At 35.9% G+C, this 25,485-nt stretch overlaps 2 protein-coding genes across 2 annotated transcripts in view; both read right to left on the reverse strand.

Moving 5' to 3' along the window:
- LOC118268216 (A disintegrin and metalloproteinase with thrombospondin motifs 3-like) overlaps positions 1–17,458 on the reverse strand; it is a 49,167-nt gene extending 31,709 nt beyond the window's left edge. Inside the window, exons 1-4 of the mRNA XM_035582596.2 lie at positions 16,810–17,458; positions 16,622–16,728; positions 16,352–16,520; positions 15,521–15,686 (exon numbers count right to left, since the gene is read on the reverse strand). Coding sequence (XP_035438489.2) covers positions 15,521–15,686; positions 16,352–16,520; positions 16,622–16,728; positions 16,810–17,419 — 1,052 coding nt within the window. The 5' untranslated portion in view covers positions 17,420–17,458. The remainder of the gene's footprint in view (positions 1–15,520; positions 15,687–16,351; positions 16,521–16,621; positions 16,729–16,809) is intronic.
- A 3,819-nt stretch (positions 17,459–21,277) lies between these two features.
- LOC118268357 (uncharacterized) lies at positions 21,278–25,235 on the reverse strand. Its single transcript, XM_035582809.2, has 2 exons — positions 24,904–25,235; positions 21,278–21,731 (listed from the first exon to the last, which is right to left on the reverse strand). The coding sequence occupies exons 1-2, from the start codon at positions 24,943–24,945 to the stop codon at positions 21,345–21,347; spliced, it is 429 nt and encodes a 142-aa protein (XP_035438702.2). The 5' UTR covers positions 24,946–25,235; the 3' UTR covers positions 21,278–21,344.
- Between the last annotated feature and the right edge of the window lie 250 nt (positions 25,236–25,485).

The raw sequence follows: 25,485 nt of genomic DNA on the forward strand, positions 1-25,485 counted from the left end.
ACAGATGACCGCAACGGAAATACATTTGTTGAACATACGGCACACATCAAAAGGTCAGAGCATGTGTGGAAACTTTGGTATATTTAGAACTGAGCGCTAAATGAGCTCAAAATACGCGTGGCGGCTGCATAATGCATGAGACGAAGCCACAGTACCTCTGTACGTACGCCGCGTAGACGGAGAGCATCGAGCCAGGCAGCCGTCTCCGTACTCATTCATGTCGTCATTTTATTTCGGGCTATCATTACGTCATTTGAACGCCAGTCCTTTGTGATTGTGAGTCATCGACTGACGACCTCAGGTTATCTAGGCCTCATGTTTAGAACAAACAATTCGCTTATTTGGGTGATGTCTGTTTTCTTATCACCGATCTTGTGGTTTTAGGAAGAGAACATTTGATATTTAATACAGAGTTTACTAAAACTTTCATACTAAGAAACTTAAATCAATACTTGCAATACTGTGATATATAGTGACATGCGTACTTGTACAACTACAATTATAAGTCAAGAGGTTATTTATAAAACCCAGTTATGTACCTAGGCTAGACATAAGACTACAATCAACACATACAAATAAGGCGATCTCCATGTATGTATATCGGAGTCAAAGAACAGGGCGCTTGCTGCAATAAAGCACGTATCCCATAACCGTACAATGCCTAAATACCATACACATATAAATGGTGTTACAACTTACGACCATGACATCAGCTGTAGCAAAAAACGAGGATATCTATATTATCCTCAGCGATAAACTAGCACAAAGTATTTAACAAACAAAAAGGTATATTTTAATAAGGTTTTTAATGCAGTCCTTATTTGGTATAATAAGTGTACAACCCACTCAATTGTAGTCCATAATTCGGATTATACATTAAAGCAGTCTGTATATGGAGGAAAAGATTATGATAATAAAACTAGTCTTACTAGGGATAATTAGTGGGTACGCCATTATATGTTGTATAAAAAGTTAACATATAAAACTTAAGAAGTTCGCCCACCTGTTGTAGCAAATATCATTTCGGTAGCAAGTGTCTTATAAAATTTGACACTTCCATAAAAAGATCAAATATTTTTTTACATTTATCGTCACGCCTTTTATACCTGAAGGGGTAGGCAGAGGTGCAGATTACAGTACCGGTAAACTATGGCAACTTTACCGGACCCTTGGCAACTTTACCATACTATAGGTATTCAGTATAAACTCATTTATCTAAAAATCTACCCACTAGAATTCTGTTTTGTATTTAATAGTAGTATTTTTTAGACATTAAAATGAAATATTTACTATATTTTGCGTAGACGCAAGACTGCTATTATACCAGTAATGGCCGTCACAGTGTAGTGCGTGAAAATGTGCTAAAAGTTAGTAGTTCCTAAATTGTGCTCACAGAGCCTTAATTATATGTCACAGGTGAGTGAAATTTTGATCTTGAATGTATAATATAGTTGGGATTACTGTTGTAATGTCAGCAATTGCTTTTTCTTTAATTTATTGATAAATAATCGCTTCGGTAATGTTGACACAGGTTAGGTAAAGTTGCCACGGCCTGCTTTGTGGCAACTTTACCTACAGTTAGGGTTGGCAATAAATGTTTTTTTCTTGTTTGTGTGTATGTAACCATTTTCGAATACCTAAATTTCCCAGCATAATAGTGAATATCCTGGATGATAAGTTATAATGTATTTAATAATACCTTTTGTTTTAGAGCCAAAATGGCTCACATGAAACAAAACCGCAGATAACTCGGAGTTAGACAATATAAAAAGTATACGAAAGTAATGTTAAAATTAGCTATGGAGATAGTGAAGTCAAAAAATTAAAAAGTCAAAAGATTAAACATTATTTTGTAGCCTTTTTTTACAATTTTAAACATAAATACTTAAAATTTTAGAACTTAATTTAGTTTAAAAGGGAACAATATTTATGTCAGATATTTATGCTTTTTTTTACTTTAGGTTTAAGGTTTATATATATATTTTTTTAAATATACATGTCATAAAAATAATTCTCATTTTTTGACAACCCCGAGCGTAACAAATTATTTGTATGTAAATTACGATGAAACCCGTGGCAACTTTCCCGACTGTCTGTGTAGCCGTTATCTTTATAGATTTCCTCATATTGTTTGCATTATAATACGAAGACGTCCTAGATGAAGCCCTCTGTACCTCAACAACTCTTTAATATGCAATACACGATGAATACGGCGCGTAGGTAAAGTTGCCAAAAATTTGGTATCTTTACCCATGTTGTTTTTTCTTTACTACGGCTAAAGTAAGCGTTTGTATATAATGACGATTACGGTAAAGTGAGCCAGATAGACTACAATTCTAAATATATAGTTTTGGTTTCTATGCGTCTTATGGTTAAAAATATATTTCGATTTTTGTTCCAAAATATGGTAAAGTTGTCATGTTTTACGGTACGTAATTTGTACATTTATATGTTTGTAAACGCATCCACACCACTGGAGAAAATCCAAGAGTGGGAAAACGTTTTAAAAAGTAAGCATTTTAGGACTAGACTAGAGTATACAAAAATAAACTTCGAAATTAGTTTTTTTATTAATATTTGTTATGAAATTCAAAGGGCTATTTATTAACGTTATTTTATCAAAACTATAAATGCTCTATACAAGTTGCTCTTACACAACAAAGACGCAGTTTATTTCTACCAAAGAACCATCCCAATTAGGCTAATAGCGTCCCATTCTCTGGTGCTGTAGAACTAAGGACTAATTTAGTTGCACCTAGTTTCTATTTATACAAGAATAGGACACCACCTGACGACCGTGTTTTCCTCGAGCTATTTACGGATTAATTAAGTGCCGGAACATACCAGCTTCCACTCGCCAGCCCGGAGACGTTCTCAAGATTAACTATTAAGGTCGTAAGGAGTAAACATTAGCAGTCATAGTTAGAAGAAAGAAGGAAATAAAATATGTTGGAAGAAATACAGACACACATTCATATTTCTAACCAGCGTGTGTTTTAGTTTTAAGTCTCGTTACTCTTAGGTACAATAGGGTAGATGACTAATTTTTATTGTAATGCCTGCCTTGTATATTATTATAAAATATTAGACACGTATTTTTTATTTTCTCTTGAAAACAAATGCTTTCGAAGATATGTCGATTTGAAATATCGCATAACGTCACTTCTTGGTGCGTTTTATACGTAGAAATTACGCATTTGCTTCCACTCCTAAACTTTGATTCGTTTTATCTAAGTATACCTTATATGACAAAATGAGTAAAAAAACACGTGTCTAATATTTTTTCATTACCTAACTAACGGACTAAATAGATTTTCAATTTTCATACCCTGTCATTATCCCTATTAATATAGCTTTTCTTTACAAAATAAACAGTATTAACATTAATTTATTCCAAAATACCAATCTCTATTCAATTTAACAACAGTGACGAAGTATGAGATTCTCATCAAAGTTAAAGGGGAAATAATTGGTTACAATGACTTAATATTCTGAGCCCGCAAAACATTAATCTCCCTATTTACCCTGCTTCACAGTTCGACACCCGCTAAGTATAAGTATGTATCTGCCAGATACACGAAATGGTTTTTATTGCATTTTTAGCTTCAACGTACCTGTATCTATCCAATAAAAAAATATCAAAAAAATTGTAACAGCCGAACATGGTTTTTTTCAGACGCATAAGTATTTATCTGAATTAGCTAGGAAATAAATACAACGTACAAATATGGAAGTTCCAGTTAAATAGTAGTACGCGGGGGGATCGAGACGCGAGGTGCGGGCATCTGCCGCTCGCTCAGTTCTTCGCGGTAACAGCGAGCGGCACGCGCGAGCGGTGCGTTATATTTTATTAATATAGTGAACGCTATAAATTCTTAGTATCGTTAAAGCAAAATGCAATTAAAAGGCGACAGAATCTCACCATGTCACCACCAAATGAGATTTATTCGTCACCTAGACAAGGTAAGTCCTAATGATAATTATTATGGAATTTTAGCCATTCCCGGTGCATAAGTGTGTATCTACGTAGTTACACATTTATACACTGGATTCAATTTTAATTGTAAAATGTATCTAGGCACTTAACTACTTATTCCATGGATATCGCGTAAAATTAAGGTAATTAACTAACTTATACATCGTTATACATTGGAATTCAATTAGAATATAAATATTTATCTATACACTTACATAGTTATGCTAATAATTATTTATCGTAAACAATGATGTTTAATCTGATTTTGATTGTTTTCAGATAGTTCAGTACACTACAAATGCTACAAATTGCAAGTGTTTGTGATCATGTGAACAGTTTTACACCTTTTTTAAGGGTGGAAAATATTCCCCTGGCTTCTCCCGCCCCGGGCGAGGGAGTGTCAGACTCTTACTGACTAAAAACCACCGCTAGCAGACTGCAGCTCCTGGTCGGGACTTTCTCTGTGGTAGTCTGATGGCTGTTTGAGGCACGCGCGGAACGCGAGGCGCCGTTCGTTCGGGTCTGGTTCCGGAAGGGCAGCGACCTTGGTCGCCGTCCGCAGGCCCGTGCTTACAATGGCCGAAGATCATCTCGCGATCCCCGACGCCAGGAGTATCTCCCGCGATGGCTGTGACATCCGGTTACATCGCCGACTACATCCAGACGTGTCCTCCCACCTTATCAGAAACAGACACCTACCGAAAGTCCCATCCCTGGCAAGCACCTGTGTCAGGCGGTATAGCGTCTCTCAAGCCGCTCCTCTTAGAGAGGACTTACTGCTGCAATAACAGCAAGCCCATGATATCATGCTGGACCTCGTCCCGAAACGCACTAATCTGGCACGGCAGCGGAGATTCGCCCTGACGACGCACATCAGCGCGCAAACTGAAGCGCTTTCGGCTCCAGATCCTACGGCGGTCATCCGGCAAGCTGCCGCCTCCTCGGAGATCATGCGATATCCACAGATCACCCGGACTGCCTTTGAGACGTGAGCAGCTCCCGAGTTGGGTGCCGCATCAGGTTCGGCGCCGTCGCTACGCCGACGATCGATCGATCTCGATCATACCCTGAGTATGATCGAGCGAGAAGAACTGGGATGCCGTTTCCACCTTTTGCGAGGCAGTCATGCCAGCTAAGGAGGAGGAATGAACCACGTCATGCCGTAGCCATTGCGCGAGACACTCCTGGCGTCGGGGATCGCGAGATGATCTTCGGCCATCGTAAGCACGGGTCTGCGGTAGGCGATCAAGCTCGCTGCCCTTCCAGAACCAGAAACCAGGCGCCGTTTGTTCGAGACAAACGGCGCCTCGTGTTCCGCGCGTACCTCAAAGACTACCACAGATGAGGTCCAGTCAAGCCTGACCCGGAGCTGCGGACTGACTAGCGGGGTACTGAGGCTCCAGATCGAAGAGCAAGAGTAGGAATGGGCTAATTTTTTGTCAGTAAGAGTCTGACACTTTCTCTCACCTCGCTCAAGGCGGGAGAAACCATAGGATGATTTTCGCCACATTAAAAAAAAACAACGAAGCGGGCCGTTTATCCGGTAATCGTTACCGCGTTAAACGTTAAACGGCAGCTACCTGGACCTTCCTATTCAACCTATAACCCTTAATTTTCATTTATTTATTTACCTTACTTGTTGATTAGATTTAGAAATATTTAATTAGAAAATTTTAAATAAGAAAAAAGAAACATTTAAAAATATAAAAAGCAGTAGCCCACCAGTAAATCCAAGCTACCGGCGGTCAGGGCTCAAGAGAGAGGAATTTCTGGACAATACGCGCTGTGTCCAGAAGTACTGCCTTCTGCATCAGGCTCTTTATCCAACCGTCTAACTTTAGCCTACTCAGATGTTGGTCGAGGCTTTTAGCTATGAGGCAATTGGCAGATACGACTATCGGCACAATTATTGCCAAATCTATATTCCCCATATCGACAACCTTATAAACTAAATCAAGATATTTACTGGCTTTATCTTTTTCAGTTTTCGGGAGATTCTCGACTTGTGGGATTGTTATATCAATTATCATTATGCGACGGCTTGGTCGATCTATCACCACAATGTCAGGTTTGTTAGCAACAATTGTCCTGTCTGTGATGATAGTTCGATCCCAATACAGTGTGACATCTCCATTTTCAAGAACTGGCTCAGGCAGATACTTATAATTCGGCACTTCAGTTTCAATAAGTTAGTATTTTAAAGCAAGTTGTTGATGAATAATCCTGGCTACAAGATTGTGTCTATGCAAGTACTCTCCGTTAGCTAAGTGAGAACAACCCGAAATTATATGTCGAATGGATTTCCCTGGGCGATGACATGCCCGACAAATGTCAGCCGTACCATCCTTTATAATTTACTTTCTTTCCATAACTATATAATATAACTATATACTATAACCCATTATTGTTACAATAATCTTTCCGAAAATGACCGCAAAATGATATATTTTAACCCTGGATAAAACCGAAGTTATTGGTTTCCCAGTTTTGGTGCCATAATAAAAAATGCTCAAGGAGTCAAGTACTAACAGATTATTATATGTTTTCATTTTGGCCGCACTTTCGAATTTGTACCAAAATGACCTTTGTTCATTTTTCTACTTAATTTGATTCCTAATAAAAATAAATCAAGTATCTTAAGCCTTTTACTTCAAAATAACAAGATTTATTAAAAAATAGTTAATAAGATTTAGTTACATTAATAACATTAGTGTTGTAATCACGGTGATAAAATAGGTAACTAACCGTTACATAAAATACTTTCATTGTAATATCCAGTCAAAAGTAAGTATCTGGCAGTTAAAGCATTTACAAGGATAAATATTCCATTGAAAAAGTGTGGATGTGGCAGTTAGAGTATTTTGATACATTCTAAGACCGGAGTAAAATTATCTATGTGTTATAAAACAAAACCATAAACCTTTACAAACAAAATTTCCTTGTAAACATAAACTGTACTTAATTTTAAACTCAGTTACCAAATTTCAAACCATAAATCCTTAAAATGACAAAGATATGACAATTTATAATTTTTGCAATCTTAAATTCGCTCTCCTGTAAAATTTAACTTTTTCAGTTACTTACTTATACTTAGGACGTGTCGAGTTTAGTAGTTCAATTAGCTCAGTTGGAGCAAGGAGCAGTTTATTTCTTGCAGACTGATGGCCGTTGAATAGCTTAGTTTCCGTTCTACTCAATAAATTCCAAAGTAAATGTAAGCGTTGAACCGTGAACAAATTGTTCGTCTATTGGAATTTCCACATTAAATTAAATATCTTCCTCCTTTCCTTGCCTCTCCTAGGCGGTTCTTTTATTCTTTTATTAAAACTGGCTATGCAATGAGGCGAAATTTTTCGCAAAAGTCCGCCTTGTTCAGAGTGGGTTGACTCAGAACAAGGCGGACCTTGCTTTTGTAAAGTTATGGAAATAGTCCTTTCGAATGTTTATTACTTTAATTTATGTTACTAATTTTTGTATAGAAATAAAATATTGAATCATAAAAACGTGTGTTCAATTACAGAAAATCGTGGTTTCAGTAAATACGTAATCGAACTAAAGTTATTTAAACTTAAATATTTATTTAAGTAAATGGTGATATTAGCTTCTGCCCTTAATATTCAAAATATAATTATAGAAATTCATAAATCTATTATTTTTTAAATGATTCCTGTTATATTAGTGAGAGAGAGACCAGGAGACCATTTACCGGCTTATAACATAAAAAAATCTTATTTGTATAAACGTGTGTATGAAATAAAGTTTCCATTTGTCCATTACAATGGCTACAATTTGCGGTCACTGAAATAAAAATTGCTCAAACTACTGATCAGTCGCCTGATTACGATCATTAGGTACACTATATATCATTAGTTGCGCAAAATAAAATAAATTTAGTATGTACAGGAAAATCATCATCATTGCTATTATAATTCACTTTAATATTGGGTATCAAAGCAATTTAGGTACATTAGGTACAGTTAATGTGATTATAAATGATTCGAAACGGTACCTAGGTGCTACACTTAGCATTTTGGTACCGTTTGAGTTCGATTGCTCTCAAGGATGGATAAAAATAGAAATGTGCAAAATAATGACAATAAATATAAAATAATAATTACGCCTTTCATTTCCTAAACGGTTTGTACGGTAACAGACTTTTTACTAACGTAACTTTATACGACAAAACAAAAAATACGCATGTAATATTTTTTTGTTACAAAACATTTTGAAAAATTAAACCCAGTTAGGATTCCTTTTTTAAAGGGAGAAAATCATATAATGACTTTTCCCGCCTTGGGCGAGGCGGGAGGGAGTATCAGACTCTTACTCACTAAAAACCACCCCGTTCCTATTCCTGCTATTCGAGCCGGAGCCCCAGTAACCCCGCTAAGTAGTTCGCAGCTAGTTAGAATTCCCACGTTTGTACCTTAATGTATTTAACTTCAGTCCTAAAACTAAATAAAAGAACTAAACAGTTAAATTCCTAGTATATACATACATATACGGACAGTTTTACATAACAGTGACATCAGCCGACTTTGTATCTGATTGCGATCACGTTACCATGCAATTTAAAATTCAGATTACATAACTCATTAAATTTTATTTAAACACGAGAACATGTAATTAATACGAAGTGCTCTGACGAAGCTTTTGTAAAATGAACCTTATAATCATCGCGTAAATGGTTACCGATATTGCCTGTTTTAAGTATTGATATTGTAATGATAATATGTATTAGAAAATTATTGTCTAGACACCGTTATTAGGGTACATTATCTTACTAATATTTCTAATATTATAAATGTTATAGTTTCTGAGCTTGTATGATTGTTTATGTTTGTTACTCAATCACGTTTAATTTGCTAAAGGAAATTTAGTATAGTATGGAATAATATTTTTTTATCTTATATGCTTTTTATCTTACATGAATGCGAATAAAGCTGCTAGGCTACGCTAATACAAACGCTAATATATATTATAAGTTGCTCTTTAATCTAAAAATCTAAAATCCCAATAATACTTTCCTTGACTCGCTAATTAATTAACATTTTGCTCGGTAGTTGGGGAGACTACGACAATTCGACTCTGTATATTTACATATTTTACGAATACCCTGCCCAGGCCGTGACGAATACTTTTCTTAGTCCTTTTCTTTTTAGGACACTTTTTTAAGTCTTTGACTGCCAATAGAAAACTGTTGAAGGCAAATTCTCCGCTAACGTCGGTCACCGGTGACCACCATAGCGTTCAATGTGTTAAATAATGTCCAATACTGTTCCATTACTGTTTGTAAGTTTCTGTATGTCATATATTTATTTAATTTGAGGTCTCCAAAAAATGAAAGAAGCCTTTTCTTGACGCATTTCCTTGGGGTCTACGCTTCAATGTCGGTTCATTGCTCCTTTCAAAATAATATGTATTTATAATATATGTGTGGGTGTGGGTAAAGGTGACTAGGAACCTGTCCAAATATAAAATCAAGGTCACGAGTCCTTTTACCTATTCATTTAAAGTTCACGACCCGTTAAGGATGAAAATGTTTTTCATACATCACAAATATTGGCATGTTGGCATATAATAAATATGGCTTATGTAATGTAATATAACAATATATGTATAAGAATAGTGGGTAATGATATTACTGAATTAAATTCAATTCAGTGCATTGCAATTGTACTGACAGTTAAAATATTTAACAAAGACTTTTCTAGATCATACTTTTTTAAGTACATAGGAAAAATGATTGAATGACTCCTCCGATCCTTGGTGAAGCTTCTTTGTTTAGACGATGAGTATATACCTATAGAAAATAAGTGTAAGCTCTTTAATCGGGTACTTATCATAGTCATCTCAACGTTACCGTTAACATTACAAACAAATATCTCAGTTTAATAACTATGAACAATTCGAGAAAAGCTCTATCAGTTTCAAGTGTCACTGGGATTCATATCTAAGAGCAAGACGCACACGTCCTCTGTGACATGATATAGTAGTAGTACTTGTCCATATATGTCTAGTACTACTACTGCTTCCTATCTTCCTGAGTACTCTTTGATTTTCTAATAACAACTTTATGAGCGCAATAAAATTAAATGATTACTATGAATGGGCTATCGATCAAGCCAAATGGGCCGAACTATGCATTGTCTCTGATAAAATATGACGATAAACTTGCTCCCTGCCCCACATAGTACCCGCGATAGCCACGCCTCTGCTCTATCCATAGAGACTTAACGAGCGTGACTATTTACGAACATAATCATTAATGTATTGTTTTTAATACTTGTAAGACATTGTTGTAGGACCTTAAGTGTGAGTGGACATACGACCAGATTGGCGTTAATAAAAAGGGCCAAATAAAAACTACCTTTAACCGACGAGCATACATGAAAAGACTGATTACTGTTGATGAAGCGAAATAAGCATGTAAGATTAGTATTTATGTAGTTTTAAATAACTAAGTACTTTGATTTAACCTTGTTGAGAAAAGATCATAACAGATTCTCGTTCAAGTGCCAAAGTCAACATTTACTTACCTACCTTAAGCAAACGCAATATTTATATTGTAACTTAAACATGCATCTGTCCAAACTAAATAAGAAGGTAAAACAAGTCATAAATAAACTTGGGTTAATTTTAAGAAAATTGCGACATAAAATATGAGTTAGTTTATAGCCTTGATCGTCGGTACCAATCAGCTGGATGCAATCGGACCAGAAATAGATGAAAGCTCCAGATCTTCCGAGTGATCAACCGTCTCGATCAACGCGATTTATTTACATGTACATATAGTTTACATGTGTTATTAGATGAAGCAAATATAGATCTGGCACTGACACTGATACTTTTAAATAAAACTAGTTTAACGATTATGTTTGAAAGCATGTTACCAGTCAGATCATAAGACTCTGACTTTCCTCTTCATCAAGAGCAAACAAAACAAATCATTAGCACACCACACGTTTCTTTGTTTCAAGAGTTATTTTAAAACAACAATGGTGTACAGTACAAATTAACACGATTAATACGAGGTTAACATTAAATGAATGAATAATTAAAGTAGTGAACTTTTCGTCGAACAACAATTATTCACTTTAAGGAAAATGAGAGTCGAGTGTTGACTGAGTGGTGCGATGGTCATAAAAATACCATTCATTAATTTGTTGGTTAGAGGGTGATCGCTCAAACGTTCAAACGAACCAATCGAGTGCTAATTAAAAGGCGGACTGAAGGGTTCTTTGTGGGGTTCAGTACACTTTGAACCCGCACTGATTCACTTTATCGTCGGCCGCTACATTAGGATAAAAGTATTTTATGACGCCGCCTGCCTTCACGGAGAGTGACGCGGCTTCGCGTCCCTCTACTTACATTAAACATTTTAGGTGGCCACAACAAAAGCAATGCTCACGTATTCTCAAAAGTTCTTAAGTTTTATGGTCACCATATTAAGTTTTATGTGTTTAATTAAACGAATCAATTACCGACACATGTTATACGACTTAAGTGTCAATAAAAGTGAATAAAACATTGATTTTAAAGCGCCAGCTTTCAAGATGACTTCAATAAATTTTTAGTTTGTAAAATATTGAGAAATCAGACTTATAACAATTCGTGGTGACCCGGAGGTTTAAGACGCCCGCATTCATGTGACGTTTTCCGTTTTCCAAGTTATATGTACTTTCTAAGACTATTTAGACACTACAGATTAACGGTGAATGAAAACATCGCGAGAAAACCTGGTTTATAATTTCTGATTATAAGTTTGATCGCCAACCCGCATTGAGCAAACGTGGTGATTAATGCGCAAACCTCCTCCATGCGAGAAGAGGCCTTTGGTCAGAAGTCACCACTGATAGGCTGTTTATGAGATCTGATACCTATAAGATGACACCGATAACATTCAAAACTTATAATGAAAATATTTGTTCGTAATATTTATGCACTTTAAAAAGCATAAAGTTGTACACGGCATTTTAATCCCAATTCTCTTAATAGAAGTGGCTATTTTCCTATAAACTAAAGTACAAAGAGAAACAAAAATGTGTCAGAATATCTGAAATTATTTCAGTAGACAGATGAAGATGGACTGTGGTTGTAATTTATGGTCCTATTATATATATTTGTAGTAAACACAGAATGCGTCATGGCTGCTTTCGTAAACATACGGAGTATCACAACAAAGGGTTTTGTTTTAATTTAACTTCCGTATAATGAATCAAGTCAATCAAGTACCTACTAATGGACCTACTACTAAACTATAATAGGTAGTGTTCATTATATTTACGAGCATTTTATTATATTGTCACCATTTTATTTCGACTCAAGTTTTATTGATATTGTGACATTTAAATTAATGTTATATACGTATATCGTTGATCGCAAAGATTTTACGACTGGGAAACACAGAGGAAACGAATACTTTTTCTTTGGGGAAATTCCGAAAAACAGTTTTAGTAATAAATAAAAACTTTTATAGGGAAAGTCAAAGTCAAAGCTTTTGTTCCAATTAAACCACAAATACTACTACTACTTTTGAAATGTCAACAAACATAAAAATTAAATAATAGTATGTCAGTCTGTCCGTCAGTGAAGCTAGTACATATCAGTAGCTTATCTATATGAGTAAATTACGTCATCATCATCAGTCGAAAGACGTCCACTGTTGAACAAAGGCCTCCCCCTTAGTCCTCCACGTGAATTACGTATCTTTTTCAAATTAAAAATAAACATTTACATAGAAAGTACATTCGTAGTCGAACTTTATTAAACTAGATGTCCTAACAATAAAATATTATGTCATACGTGACAGCTGTTATTGATATAAGACCCTTAGTACCTATATATTAAGGTCTAAATGTGCTATGAAGAAAAACAGAATTGTTTTTTCCCGTAAGAAAAAATAATAAGTTTGATTTATTGAACGGAATTGCGTAACAAACAAAAGTACCTATGGCAAAGAATATTGATGTAGTAGAAAGAAATATTAATGTTGGCGAAACAGACGATATAAATTAGTTTAAGTATTGTTATTAAAATGAAATATGTTTATCACACTAATTATATAAATGTGAAAGTTTGTTTGTTTGGATGCTTACATGTTTGTCCGTCAATCACGCTGAAACTACTGAACGGATTTTGATAAAATTTGGTATACAGACAGGGTGTTAGCTGACTTGGGTGGTAGGATACTTTTATCCCAAGGAAATGCGGGCGAAGCCGCCGGCAGAAGCTAGTACACAATAAAATATTCTAATATAGTTGAAGAGGACAGTTTTGTATAAAACAGAATTTAGTTGAAATTGAAACACACTAATATAATTATCTACCATTCGTTCCACTACGCAGTATTTAGTTAAACTGTGTCATATATTTTACATGAAATATAAGCATTGCATTAATAGTTCAATGGAAGAATATAATTTAATAATAAATTTTGAAGTCAAAAACACTGTCTCCCATTGTTTCATAAACCACAAACATCGTATAAGGACCAATCCGAATAAACCACATCACTTTTGGTTATTTTCAGCATAACCAGAGAAGTAAGCTATTAATAAAACCATGGAAATGCCTGATTAGGTATTTGGTATGGTCAATACATGGAGTAACCCTCCAACTGCCGCCATTTTAGCGTTCAGATTGAGTGCGGCCATTGCTGCATTGCTCATAAATATATTTCGTCCTTCGGCGTAAATGGGTTAGAAAAATATGTTCGTATATAATAGAAGGAAAAGCTTTTTCAAATGTGGTTTTGTAAAGGAATACATAATGATATTTTATATGTTTAAGCAGTATTAAAGTTCCTAATAAATGTGTTCATAAGACTGACAAGTATATGTATAGTTGCTTATTACAAAGTACGTCATAGTTACCACATTTAATTGCTGCAAAAATAAGAGTCTCCTACAAATAATAGGGCTCTGTGGTATTACTTATTCTGTATTTTATCCAATTATATACATCGTCAGATGTCGTATGTTCAGTTCAAAGCGTATCGGCAAGTTCATTATTTTAAAAATGTGAGTATACGCGTATGCTTCAATTTATTGTAAGAAACTATTTTATAACTGTCATCTATTGAACTATGAGCAAAACAGCAAAAGGGAATCAGAATATAGTTCGAAGTATCAAATCGAGTTAACTTACAGCCCTGTGTTATACAAATGGAGAGATACACGAACACTTTTGAATTTGATTTTATTCGTGGGCCGTTTACATACGAGTATATGGTTGTCGGATAGCCGGTACCGGGCATCCGGCAGCGAAGTGTATACTTATTTGTATTTAAACTTGATTGCGCATAAACTGTGAATTGGTTGGCCTAATACCAAAGGCTCTCTGACAGTCAACCATTGGGTGGTGTAGAAAGATAAAGCAGTAGGCGCAAAGCTACAGAAATGTACGTTAGCTTTCATTTTCACCCGGAGCTGCGGACAACGTAAAAGGTTACCGGAGCTCCGGGTCAAAGCAGGAGAAGGAACGGAGTGGTTTTTAGTCTGTAAGAGTCTGACACTCCCTCCCGCCTCACTCAAGGCGAGAGGCAGAGAAGACATTGGATGATTTTCTGCCCTCAAAAAAAACTTTCATTTTCACGTGTATCGGTATGATCTCGCCTACATTCACAACCGGACAGCCGGCATCGTCTACCGGTCTACCGGAGCGTGTGAAAAGCCACTAACTATTATAGTTCACCATATTGAATAACAATAGAAATATGATAATTCCGAATCAATTGTTACTTCGCAGAACTTCAATTAACAAGAAAAAGGACACAAACACTCGTAGATCATGAATATTTACATCGGTGACACCAATTCCCTTTTAATAAATATTTTTTCGAAAAATAATTTGTTAAGGAATACGATATCTTGTTGTTGTCCTTTCATTTCTTTAGATATTATAATGTGATGAGAGTGGCTACGTAAGTAATTGGTAATTTAAAATTCCAATGAATTTTGTTTAGATAGATAGCTTCGCATTTTTAATTTGTTGAAAAAACATGTCACTGTGTTAAGTAAAGATAGGATTTGTCTGTCATCATCAGCTTATATAGCTATTAGATATATGTTAGATACCTATAAAGAATTGATTATTCATATACTTTAAATCTTCAAGATGTTCCGAGAATACTGATTTCGAATTTTACATTAATACACGATTAAAATTATTCAATCAAAAATAAATCTACTTCAATTTGCAATGTAGGCACGCATGTGAATTTATATGACCTTAAAATGTAAAGTTAACGGTTCGGATAGAATAGCCAAAGTCTGGTCGTGAGGAAATCGTAAATACATGTAAATACGTAATGATATGAAGATGAAGTTCTTGGTAAACATTGCAGACGGGTGCATCCTGCAAGCGACACGATTAGTATGTTCCTTCACACCTGCTGTATACCACTCATTCATAGACTGACGGCATTCAAACAACGCTGAACGTAGTAAAGGAAACCACAAATGTCGGTCAGTAAACGGACTAAGGCATAATTTGATTTGAGTAACCAAAGTAAGAAGGGTAGAATAGTAAATGTTCACTCACAGATGTCCCAGTTCGTGTGCTATGACAAAGGCGCTGGTGAGACCCTCATCACGATCTATGGCAGCAGATCTAGTCCTTGAACAGACTCCACCCACTGGGGCAAACCCTGATGGTCCACCAAGCTGTGCTCGAGTCAACCACACCGTTGCATCCCATCCAGTACTATCTGCGAATTATCAAATAATTTACAACATGTCGAGTGTCAATTAAAATAATCTATGCGACAAAAAAATCTCCTTGAATTTTTTTAAAGCTCACTTTTTAGTATACAGGAAAATGTTATGAAAAACAGAAATTAGCACGAGCCGAGCGAACAGACAAATATGATTATTCAAATTTATTACAGACTTGCGAATCTCAACAAACATTTCTGCTTCGTAAAATACAGTTTTGTCAGATGATAAATAACTGATGCTGTCATTGTAATAGCCACAACTAATAGTATTACGATATTAAATTTGAATGTTTTATTAACTTTGAAATTGTACGCATCAATAAAGCTGTATTTTATAACACGTGTGTTTGGAATATATGTACTGAAATATATACTTTGTACATTTTACGTGATGAGCTCGCCCAAACGCTAAATAAACTAGTGAAGTAAAAAAGTGGGACATGTGTCATTACAGCATGATATCAGAGTCGTGATTTAGTGCTCACAACGGAAGTTGTTATAACGCAACAAGTAAAATAAATCTTAGAATAAACCGTAGCATGTGACACTCTGCCTACTACTAATCCACCAGAGTTAAGATAAAGTGGCAGATTTTAATTTCCACAAAACTGTTGATGTTACTGACCACGTAAAAAAATAAAACTCTCATACAGCACCTGCTGGCAACTTCATCAAATGTCTGTAGTTCCATTTATTCACAGCCTCCAAAGACTTCCTCACGTTTCCGTACTTTATTACATAATCCTTCTCCTCGTGCATGTACAGTTTGTTGATCACGAGCGTCATGTTAGAGTTCAGCGAGGGATCGTTGAAGATGGCACTGACCTATAATGTGTTACATAAAGATTCAATGAGTATCCACCGACGTTGTCGTACCAAAATAAACACTACCGCGCGTCCACTCTGCTGAGAAAGCTCATACTCACGATGTTCATTAACGCGAGAATGTAATGCTTCACTCTCTCCTTGCCGTGGAACTTGAGCATCGTATGGTCGGCCACGATAGCCATTTCGAGCCACAAGCCCTTGACACCTGGAACATTAACCACGATATTGACCTCACTCGAAATTAAAAACTAGGATAAACTTCAACTTGTGATCACTGTCACCGCACCTGAAACTGGCCTACTGATAGTTCTTGGTCCACGAAAATAGTCAGTATCAGGTCGAGCACTGTATCTGGCTCGAACATGTGGTTCTGGCACCGGGTCGGCTTCTTCTCCGAAGTCAAGTTCAAGGTCGGTGACCGTGTCACCAGTGAGATTGTACGCGGCGGCCCGTTCTGACAGCTCCACGTCACGTCTCCGCAGAACATGTGCTGATCCTTCTTTTCTTGTCGGCTCTAAAACGAACTCCTCGCTGCCGACCTGCAGCAGTCCATACAGTTGACCATCACAGTCCGTTACTGTCGCGGACGATTGCTCTTCATTCAAAACTCTTCCTTTGTAGAACTTGCACTCATTGTAATAGGGTGATCGTATCTGCCTGTTCTCCTGTAGCTCCAGATGCCAGCCGAGCAGCTGAAGGTGGCGGGTGGTGGAGTGTCCGACATGCCTGCGCACCCGCGGGGTGAGCACAAGGGTCGTGGCCGGCGGGGCCCAGGCGCCGGCGCCGGCCGCCGCCGCGAAGAGCATGGCCGCCCACAGCCAGCGCGGCATCGTCCGCGCGCCGCCGCGAGCTCCGCCTCTCTGCCCGACGCCGTTCGACGCGCTGCGCTTACGCATCTACGCACATGGCGGGCGTCTCGTCGCGCGGAAGGTAAACGACTCCGCGACTTATAGATTGCATGTGCTTCATGCCTCATGCGTCATTTGTAAACAAAGGGCGAGCGCCTGTTTTTGTTTTATTATCGCCTAGTGTGTAGCGTGTGGTTATATCTGTGAATGTGTGTTCACGTGGAACTTCCGATTATTTTCATTTCGGAATATTATGCTCCTTCTAGCCCGGAGTAGCACACGATGTATCGTTTCCGTTCGCTGCGACAGTTATTGCAAATTTTGTAGTAAATAATGATAACAACTGCGAGATAAATGTCAAGTGCATGAACTTTTGCATTACTAATTGAGTAGATAGTGCACTGTGCGGACGAACAGTAATGTTGTACAAATTATTTATTTTATGATAAGTTGCGTCACCGCTACATTGGACATGAAACTTTTGTCAGTACATGCAGTATCAAGCTCGCGACGATGTAACGGGTCGCTTGTTGAAATATTTGGAATTTTTACTAGTTTTCTTACAGACAAAATAATCGTAATTGAATTTTTAAAGGTAAGTCTCTATCATACACTTAAACTCAGAAAGTCTCAGGAAAACAATCGGGCATAGATAATTTACTTATGGTACATATTTATATTTTTTTGTAAGATTGACACATTTTGAACCAATTTGACATCTATTGACTAGGTTAAATACAGTGCCCTATTTTATTTAATAACAAGCTTACCTATATGTCGAATAACGAGTTGTAATTAACAACAAAAATGATAGAGAATTCGATTATAATTTTAATATTTGGAAGGAATTCCTCAACGGGATGAATAGTCGGTGAAAATATTTGAGTCACGTGCTTCGACGCTGCATGTTCCATACATAGTGTGCACACTGCGTGCGGAATATAATGCTGTGACTACACGTCCGTACAATTTAATCTGTAACTAGAAACAAAGGAATGGCATGAAATAATTAGATACCGATGTCTAATGAATCGGGAGGTACTATTAGTCATTTCGGTCCTTATTAGCAATATGAATTAATTATTTAAGTCCAGCAGCTCATCAAGATGCCTAGCTTGCACATTAATTAGCTGTCCATGTAAATAATGTCGATGGTTAAAAGGCTAATTGATCTAAGCGACATTTTTTTGCGATATTAATTTATTTACATATTGGGAATCACCGATTTTTTCCATTGAATTATGTATAATATAACTCAGCATAGCAAAAAATTTCTCTTAGATCAATATTAGCCTCTCAAGCTCAACCGCCGCGTCGATGGGAAAATACTTATTCTCATAGTAGCTCAGTTCATAACTGCTTTTATTTAGGAGGAATTATAAATATGCTCCTCATTAAGATTTAGACGATGTCCTCATCCTACAATGAATATCTTTATGCAACAATGCATGACGTTAGAGGTGAAGAGAGAAACAGGATCGATCGGTATAATAATATGATCTTTCTATTACTCAAGTATTATATCATAATATTCATCTTGTCCACATGACAGTTTCTGTATTCCTATTTTTTCCATCTAATCGCCATCTGTATCTCCAAATATAAATACGGAAACGTCCGAGACATCAGAAATGTTGTAGTTTTAAGCAACTCCATTTAATTATAGATGATTAATGAATTTCACGATCGCACGTCCATCCAAAAACAGTTATTTTTTCCTAATGAACCGCAACTGTCATTTGTCAACGTCAAAGTTGTGACGTAGACGGTTGGTCCCGAAGTGTGTAACCCGCTTTAGTTAGTGCTTAGTGCACAACGGTGGAGCTCGTCGTGTTATTGACACAGTATAATATCTTTTCGCACGCAAATTTCAATTTTATATTTATTTATAAAATATTTATTTTTTTACTTGTGACGTAGACGGTTGGTCCCGAAGTGTGTAACCAGCGTTAGTTAGTACTTAGTGCACAATGGTGGAGCTCGTCGTGTTATTGACACAGTACAATATCATTTCGCACGCAAATTGCAATTTTAGTTTTATTAAAAAAAAACACTGTTTTTTTTATTGTGACGTAAACGGTTGGTCCCGAAGTGTGTAACCAGCGTTAGTTAGTGCTTAATGCACAATGGTGGAGCTCGTCGTGTTATTAACACAGTATAATATTTTTTCGTACGCAAATTTCAATTTAAGTTTTATTAAAAAAAAACACTGTTTTTTTTACTTGTGACGTATACGGTTGGTCCCGAAGTGTGTAACCAGCGTTAGTTAGTACTTAGTGCACAATGGTGGAGCTCGTCGTGTTATTGACACAGTACAATATCTTTTCGCACGCAAATTTCTATTTTAGATTTATTTAAAAAAAACTTATTTTTTGAAGTTGTGACGTAGACGGTTGGTCCCGAAGTGTGTAACCAGCGTTAGTTAGTGCTTAGTGCACAATGGTGGAGCTCGTCGTGTTATTGACACAGTATAATATCTTTTCGCACGCAAATTACAATTTTAGTTTTATTTAAAAAAAAAACACTTTTATTTTTTTAAGTTGTGACGTAGTCGGTTGGTCCCGAAGTGTGTAACCAGCGTTAGTTAGTGCTTAGTGCACAATGGTGGAGCTCGTCGTGTTATTGACACAGTATAATATCTTTTCGCACGCAAATTTCAATTTAAGTTCTATTTTAAAAACTAATTCACTTTTATTTTTTTAAGTTGTGACGTAGTCGGTTGATCCCGAAGTGTGTAACCAGCGTTAGTTAGTGCTTAGTGCACAATAGTGGAGCTCGTCGTGTTATTGACACAGTATAATATCTTTTCGCACGCAAATTATACAATGCAGTGGTTATTTAAATAACTACGTGTGATCAAGTGTGTAGGTACTTTACTACACAATTTGTTACCATCAGACTCAATTGAAGGTCGTCTATTTTTTGCGAGCTATTTGTTTTTGAAGACGTTTTGTTATTAGTGTGTTTTTTCTTTTGTTTTTTTTTTAATTCGGCATTCGTTTTGTAGTCAATTGTTTTGACGACGTTTTATTTTAATGCAACTCTTACATTAGACATTTTTCTGTGTCATGTGATTTATTATCTTTGTTAACCTACCGCATTTACTATGTTTTGTGCCAAAGCGATTATTATCCAACAAGCTTATGCCAGCAGCTTCGCCCGCGTTCCCATAGGAATCGAAGTATCATGTCACCTAAGTCAGCTTATAACTGTCTGTATACCATTCCGTCCAAGCTGACTCTTAAACAAACTTTCGCATTTCTAATATGTATTAGTGTGATTAAGATATGTAGATCACGGAATTTACAATCACAATAGGTAATAGAACTACTTTTTCTCATACATCTGATACCTTTTCTCACATTGTCCTCATCAACATCATCATGCACATAATTATCAAACTCTCAAATAAAGTGACCTTCTTCATACTTTGTATCTAACTGTTGGCACTATTGAACAGTTGGCTGCAGTGACGTCACTGGGCGTGAACAAGCATATTTTCTCGACAGACCAGCACTAATTGGTCATTGTTAAAATTTTCCGTACCTTCATAAACATGTGTAAGTAGATACTTATGTACTCATAGAACATAATGACATAATCCATAGTTATTGTGACAATAATACTTACCTATCACTGCTTAACATGTCGTCTTTAAACGCTAGTTTTATGATTTAGTGTCGTATTTATTTAATTATCTATGATTTAAATATGTTTTAGCAGTCAATAGCTTTTAAGTGCCATTTGACAGGGGGTTACATTTAAACTCCCTGTCTGACAATCTACCTACTGTACCATTATTGATACAAGGAATATATTATAAATTCTACACCATAGTAATTTCTAACCATAACATAATTCAGAAAGCAGATCAATGAATCCTGGATGAAAAAGAAAACAACACCATATTTCTATAACAATCATTTACTTAATAATCTCGTGTTACACAGTTCATACAAATTCAAAGTTAACTTTATACATTAACGGCGCCGGCGTGGAGATCATTCATACGTTGTATATGATCTTGAAGTAAGGGCTGCACTAAATCTTCTGGCATGTCCTCTTTACGAATTAAAAGGGTGTAGTTCGAAAGATTGGGTCCATCGTCATCATTATCTCCATTCTTATATATAAACGTGATGATTGTTCCTTCATCATCCGGATTCCCTATCCCATGGAGGTAATATTCTCTGAAGTTGTTCGATAAATACAGTCCCACGTTCCCAACACGGTACACACGATTCTTCTGGAAGCCATTCTTGTCAAATTCTGGATAGTTCTGCAGTTCTTGCGCCAATGAAGTGAAGTTTCCTACTGATAAGGATAGATCTTTCAGATCAGGTTTATGACCTCCAAATGCCTGGAAAAGAGACAGAAATAGATTTAATTGAAATGATTTACAAAAACATATGTATTATTTAACTGTAATGTCGGATAACAGTTTTGGAAAAGTATATTTGTTAGATTTTGTAATTCCTAGTAGTCTTAAAAGGACCCTTCAAAGTGAAATTTGACTGTTCATGAGCATCCCTGTCTAATCCCTTTAGTTTTCATATAATTCGATACTGTGTTAAAGAGATATTATCACACTCACTATAACCTATCAAGCCAGCAATATACTTATCATTTAAATTGTATGTCGTATGACATAATTCGTAACGTCTATACAAATAAGCTGTAAGTGCGGCGCCCACGCACTGACATCGCGCTTACAGCCTTTTGTATTGTTTTCAAAGTAAAAAACCGTACCGTCTCCTTGTTGTTTATGTGTGCGATGACTCTTAAAGTAATATATATTTGTATTGTAACAACAATAAGCTAGTTCATTATACTTGAGTTGCAAAAATGAAGTCAATGACTTCATGTTTCATAATACACGACACGTGGCGATCAGATTTCTTAAAGACATAGAATGGACTCTTACACACATACAGACAGATGACAGATAATATTCATGTACAAAAGCGATATTGAATAAAGACATACGTTATTTCCAAGAAGTTCCGTATTTTAAGCATCTTACAACAGTACTCAGAAGTAATGTCGATTTTAAACTTGTTAACGGAATCGTACGTGGTTGTAAATACTTATGACTTTATTTACATAAAAGATATTATCAATATTAATGGAATTGGCTTTAGGTATTCGATGGGATTTGACTACATCTGCAGTATTTATATTACTTAACTTATTATATACAAATAATCTAATAAAATCAGTACCTATGTACCTTCGATCTATGTATTGATATATATTATATCGTCTGCTCGTATTCCATAAAAAATATATATTGATGCCTTCCGGCCAAAAGAGGATAAGCGACATTGTTTTGCGGTTTTGAGTTATATTCGGAATAAGCAAATTTGTCTCCATCGAATGATGTGAAAAATGAGCTGATTCCGATAACTCTATATCACAAACAAAATTTTTTAGCCGCAAGGCTTTTATTTGTGTTCTCCTATATATTGTCTATGCGTTGTTTAAATAAATAAATTGTGAGCTAATTTCACTGCTTTGTTGATCGAGTGGGAACTCAAATGTAAACGAAGGTATTGAGATATCCATCCATCCATCCTTGGATCGGGTAAACGGTTCTTATTTATTGATACACACTGTTATTCGATTACAAATCACCAAACAACACTAAAAGCTAATAATTACACGTTTATCAAGTTAAAACGATGACGACAGTGCCAAATGTCGCGTGAATAGTCTTTGAATCCGGTTCGCACATTGAGCGCCGCACATTAATCAAAGTAATGTTTTGTACTCCGTAATTTCACGGAGCACTAACCAGAAAGGACTACTGTTTTCCCAGTATACAATGACATGTAAATTAATCAGTATGTTTCATATGTCAGCCTGTATGTATATGGGATGTGTTTCTTCAGCATCTGTGGTATCTATCCTATATGTTTTTGTAACTGTAAAACTTATACCATCGAAAACATCCTGTAAAAAAAGCCCAAGTCTCGCACTTCAGTTTTTCTACTGTAAAAAGTTGTGAGATCCATGTAATAACAAGTCGTTTATTTTATTAATCTCTACCTAAGGGACCTTCTGTCTTAAGTTATTATGTAAATTGTGATCATATCAAAATTACATTTATTTTACGTTTTAAAAAAAAGTAGATTGACTTGGCCTTAGCAATTGTTTTCAGAACAAAATCGTTATTAGAAATAGTCTAAGTACAGCAGTACGTTTATAAACCTGCCAATCATGTGAAAGTACGAGTCGCCTTTGAAGTATGATTTATTATATGCTCTATTTATAATCATATAACATTTAACATTGTTCGGACTTGATTATTTGCCGTGTAAAGTGTAGGTCAGAGTATATGCTAAATACCTGGGCGGTCAAAGTCATGGGCAACCCTTGTAGGAGTAAAGGAGAGTGCTCATAGTATGAACTGAAAATTCAGACTTAAGACACATTAAATACTCTTTACATTGATGGGTATGATACACACATCCAATTGCGAAGTGTATATATTTGTAGGCCTGAAGGTCGCAACTACATGTTCCTTTTTTTTTTTTCATGGAATAGATGGCAAACGAGCAGACGATTCACCTGATGGTAAGCGATCAGTGCCGCCCATGGTCACCCGCAACACCAGAGTATGTTTATGAGTTTAATTTGGTATATCCCACAGTCAAAAATTAAGATATTTATTATAATAATGTTCTGCTGTACAGAAAACAAATTTATTTCTGTACATATTCAGTAACCTTGGCATAGAGTTCACGTTGTTTTGACCGGCGATGCATTGCATAGATAGATTAAGATAATAAATTTGTTTCTGATCAAACTATTGTTTATTGTTTACATCTATCGTTATGTAAACATTATATTTCATATGTATTATCGTGGTTTATTTATTTACTTTCCTTGCACCTTTATAGTTACACACACGAAACTATATTTTCGAAACCGAAGTAATTTTACCAAATTTGCGTCTCTTTTAAATAATAACGTTCTAAATCTATCGTGTATTCTTGTCTTTGTCTTGCCAGGTTCCTAAGCTTATTTGAATGAGAGGCCTTCTATCTGTAATTATTATCAGTAAACTATAAAAAATCTTTGTCCAATTTATCAATGAACTTTATTTTAAACTTTATTTAAACTAAGCTTAGGGTTATAATTTGCTTGCAACATAATTGACCTAACTAGGAACTGAATTGAAATGAACCAGTCGAAGTATTCAATAACTTGTGAACACAGATGCGTTTCTTATGTACACAAACGTCACATACCTACTTATTTACCAAGAATTGTATTGTGAACCTGATTAAAAAAGAGTAACCTATGGAGTTTCTTGCTCGTTCTTCTGTATATAGGAATCTACACTTTGGAACAAGCAAATAGCTTCACTAGAAGACTGATCGACGGACAGATCTTCTTTAATATTACAATATTTGCCGGATATAATGTGGACTGGGGAGGCACTTTTGTACGTTGAAGTTCGAAAACTGCATTCCCAGTCTAATTCAAATAAATAATTTTGACTTTGACTTATAAAGTCATACACTTACCTGTAAATTGGTTAACGCCAGTATATACCCCACAATATTCATGTTGATCAAGCAATCAAATCCAAGGCTGATACAAATAACAATATTAACGAAGAAATGTCTCCACGTTCACTGTTATCACAACAATATATTTTACGAAGCCAATCCTCCACTATATATCATTCGTAACGACACCAACTTTGACTAATTTACCGTCCGGCCCACAAAAATATTGTTCGAATATTAATAAGACAATGTGACACCATTTACATAAGAATAACGATATGGTTTTCGAGTCACTATTTACCTACGTATATGTAATACGTCTGTCGCTTACGCTGTATGTTCCATATCTACGTATTATTTTTACATTCTAAAGTAAGTACCTATATGTTGTCAACTTACTCTATTGTCTACATGATTACTATGAAACAGACGTTTTTTCCAGAATTCGCACATCAAAAACAAGCTTTTCGTAGGGTTGTCACTTTTTTTAAAGTGGAAAATCATCCATTGACTTCTCTCGCCTTGGGCGACGCAAGAGGGAGTGTCAGACTCTTTCTGACTAAAAACCACGGTGTTTTCTTTGTAGTATCTACTGTA

The sequence above is a fragment of the Spodoptera frugiperda genome, chromosome 29, assembly GCF_023101765.2.
Source record: "Spodoptera frugiperda isolate SF20-4 chromosome 29, AGI-APGP_CSIRO_Sfru_2.0, whole genome shotgun sequence".
Lineage (NCBI taxonomy): Eukaryota > Metazoa > Arthropoda > Insecta > Lepidoptera > Noctuidae > Spodoptera > Spodoptera frugiperda.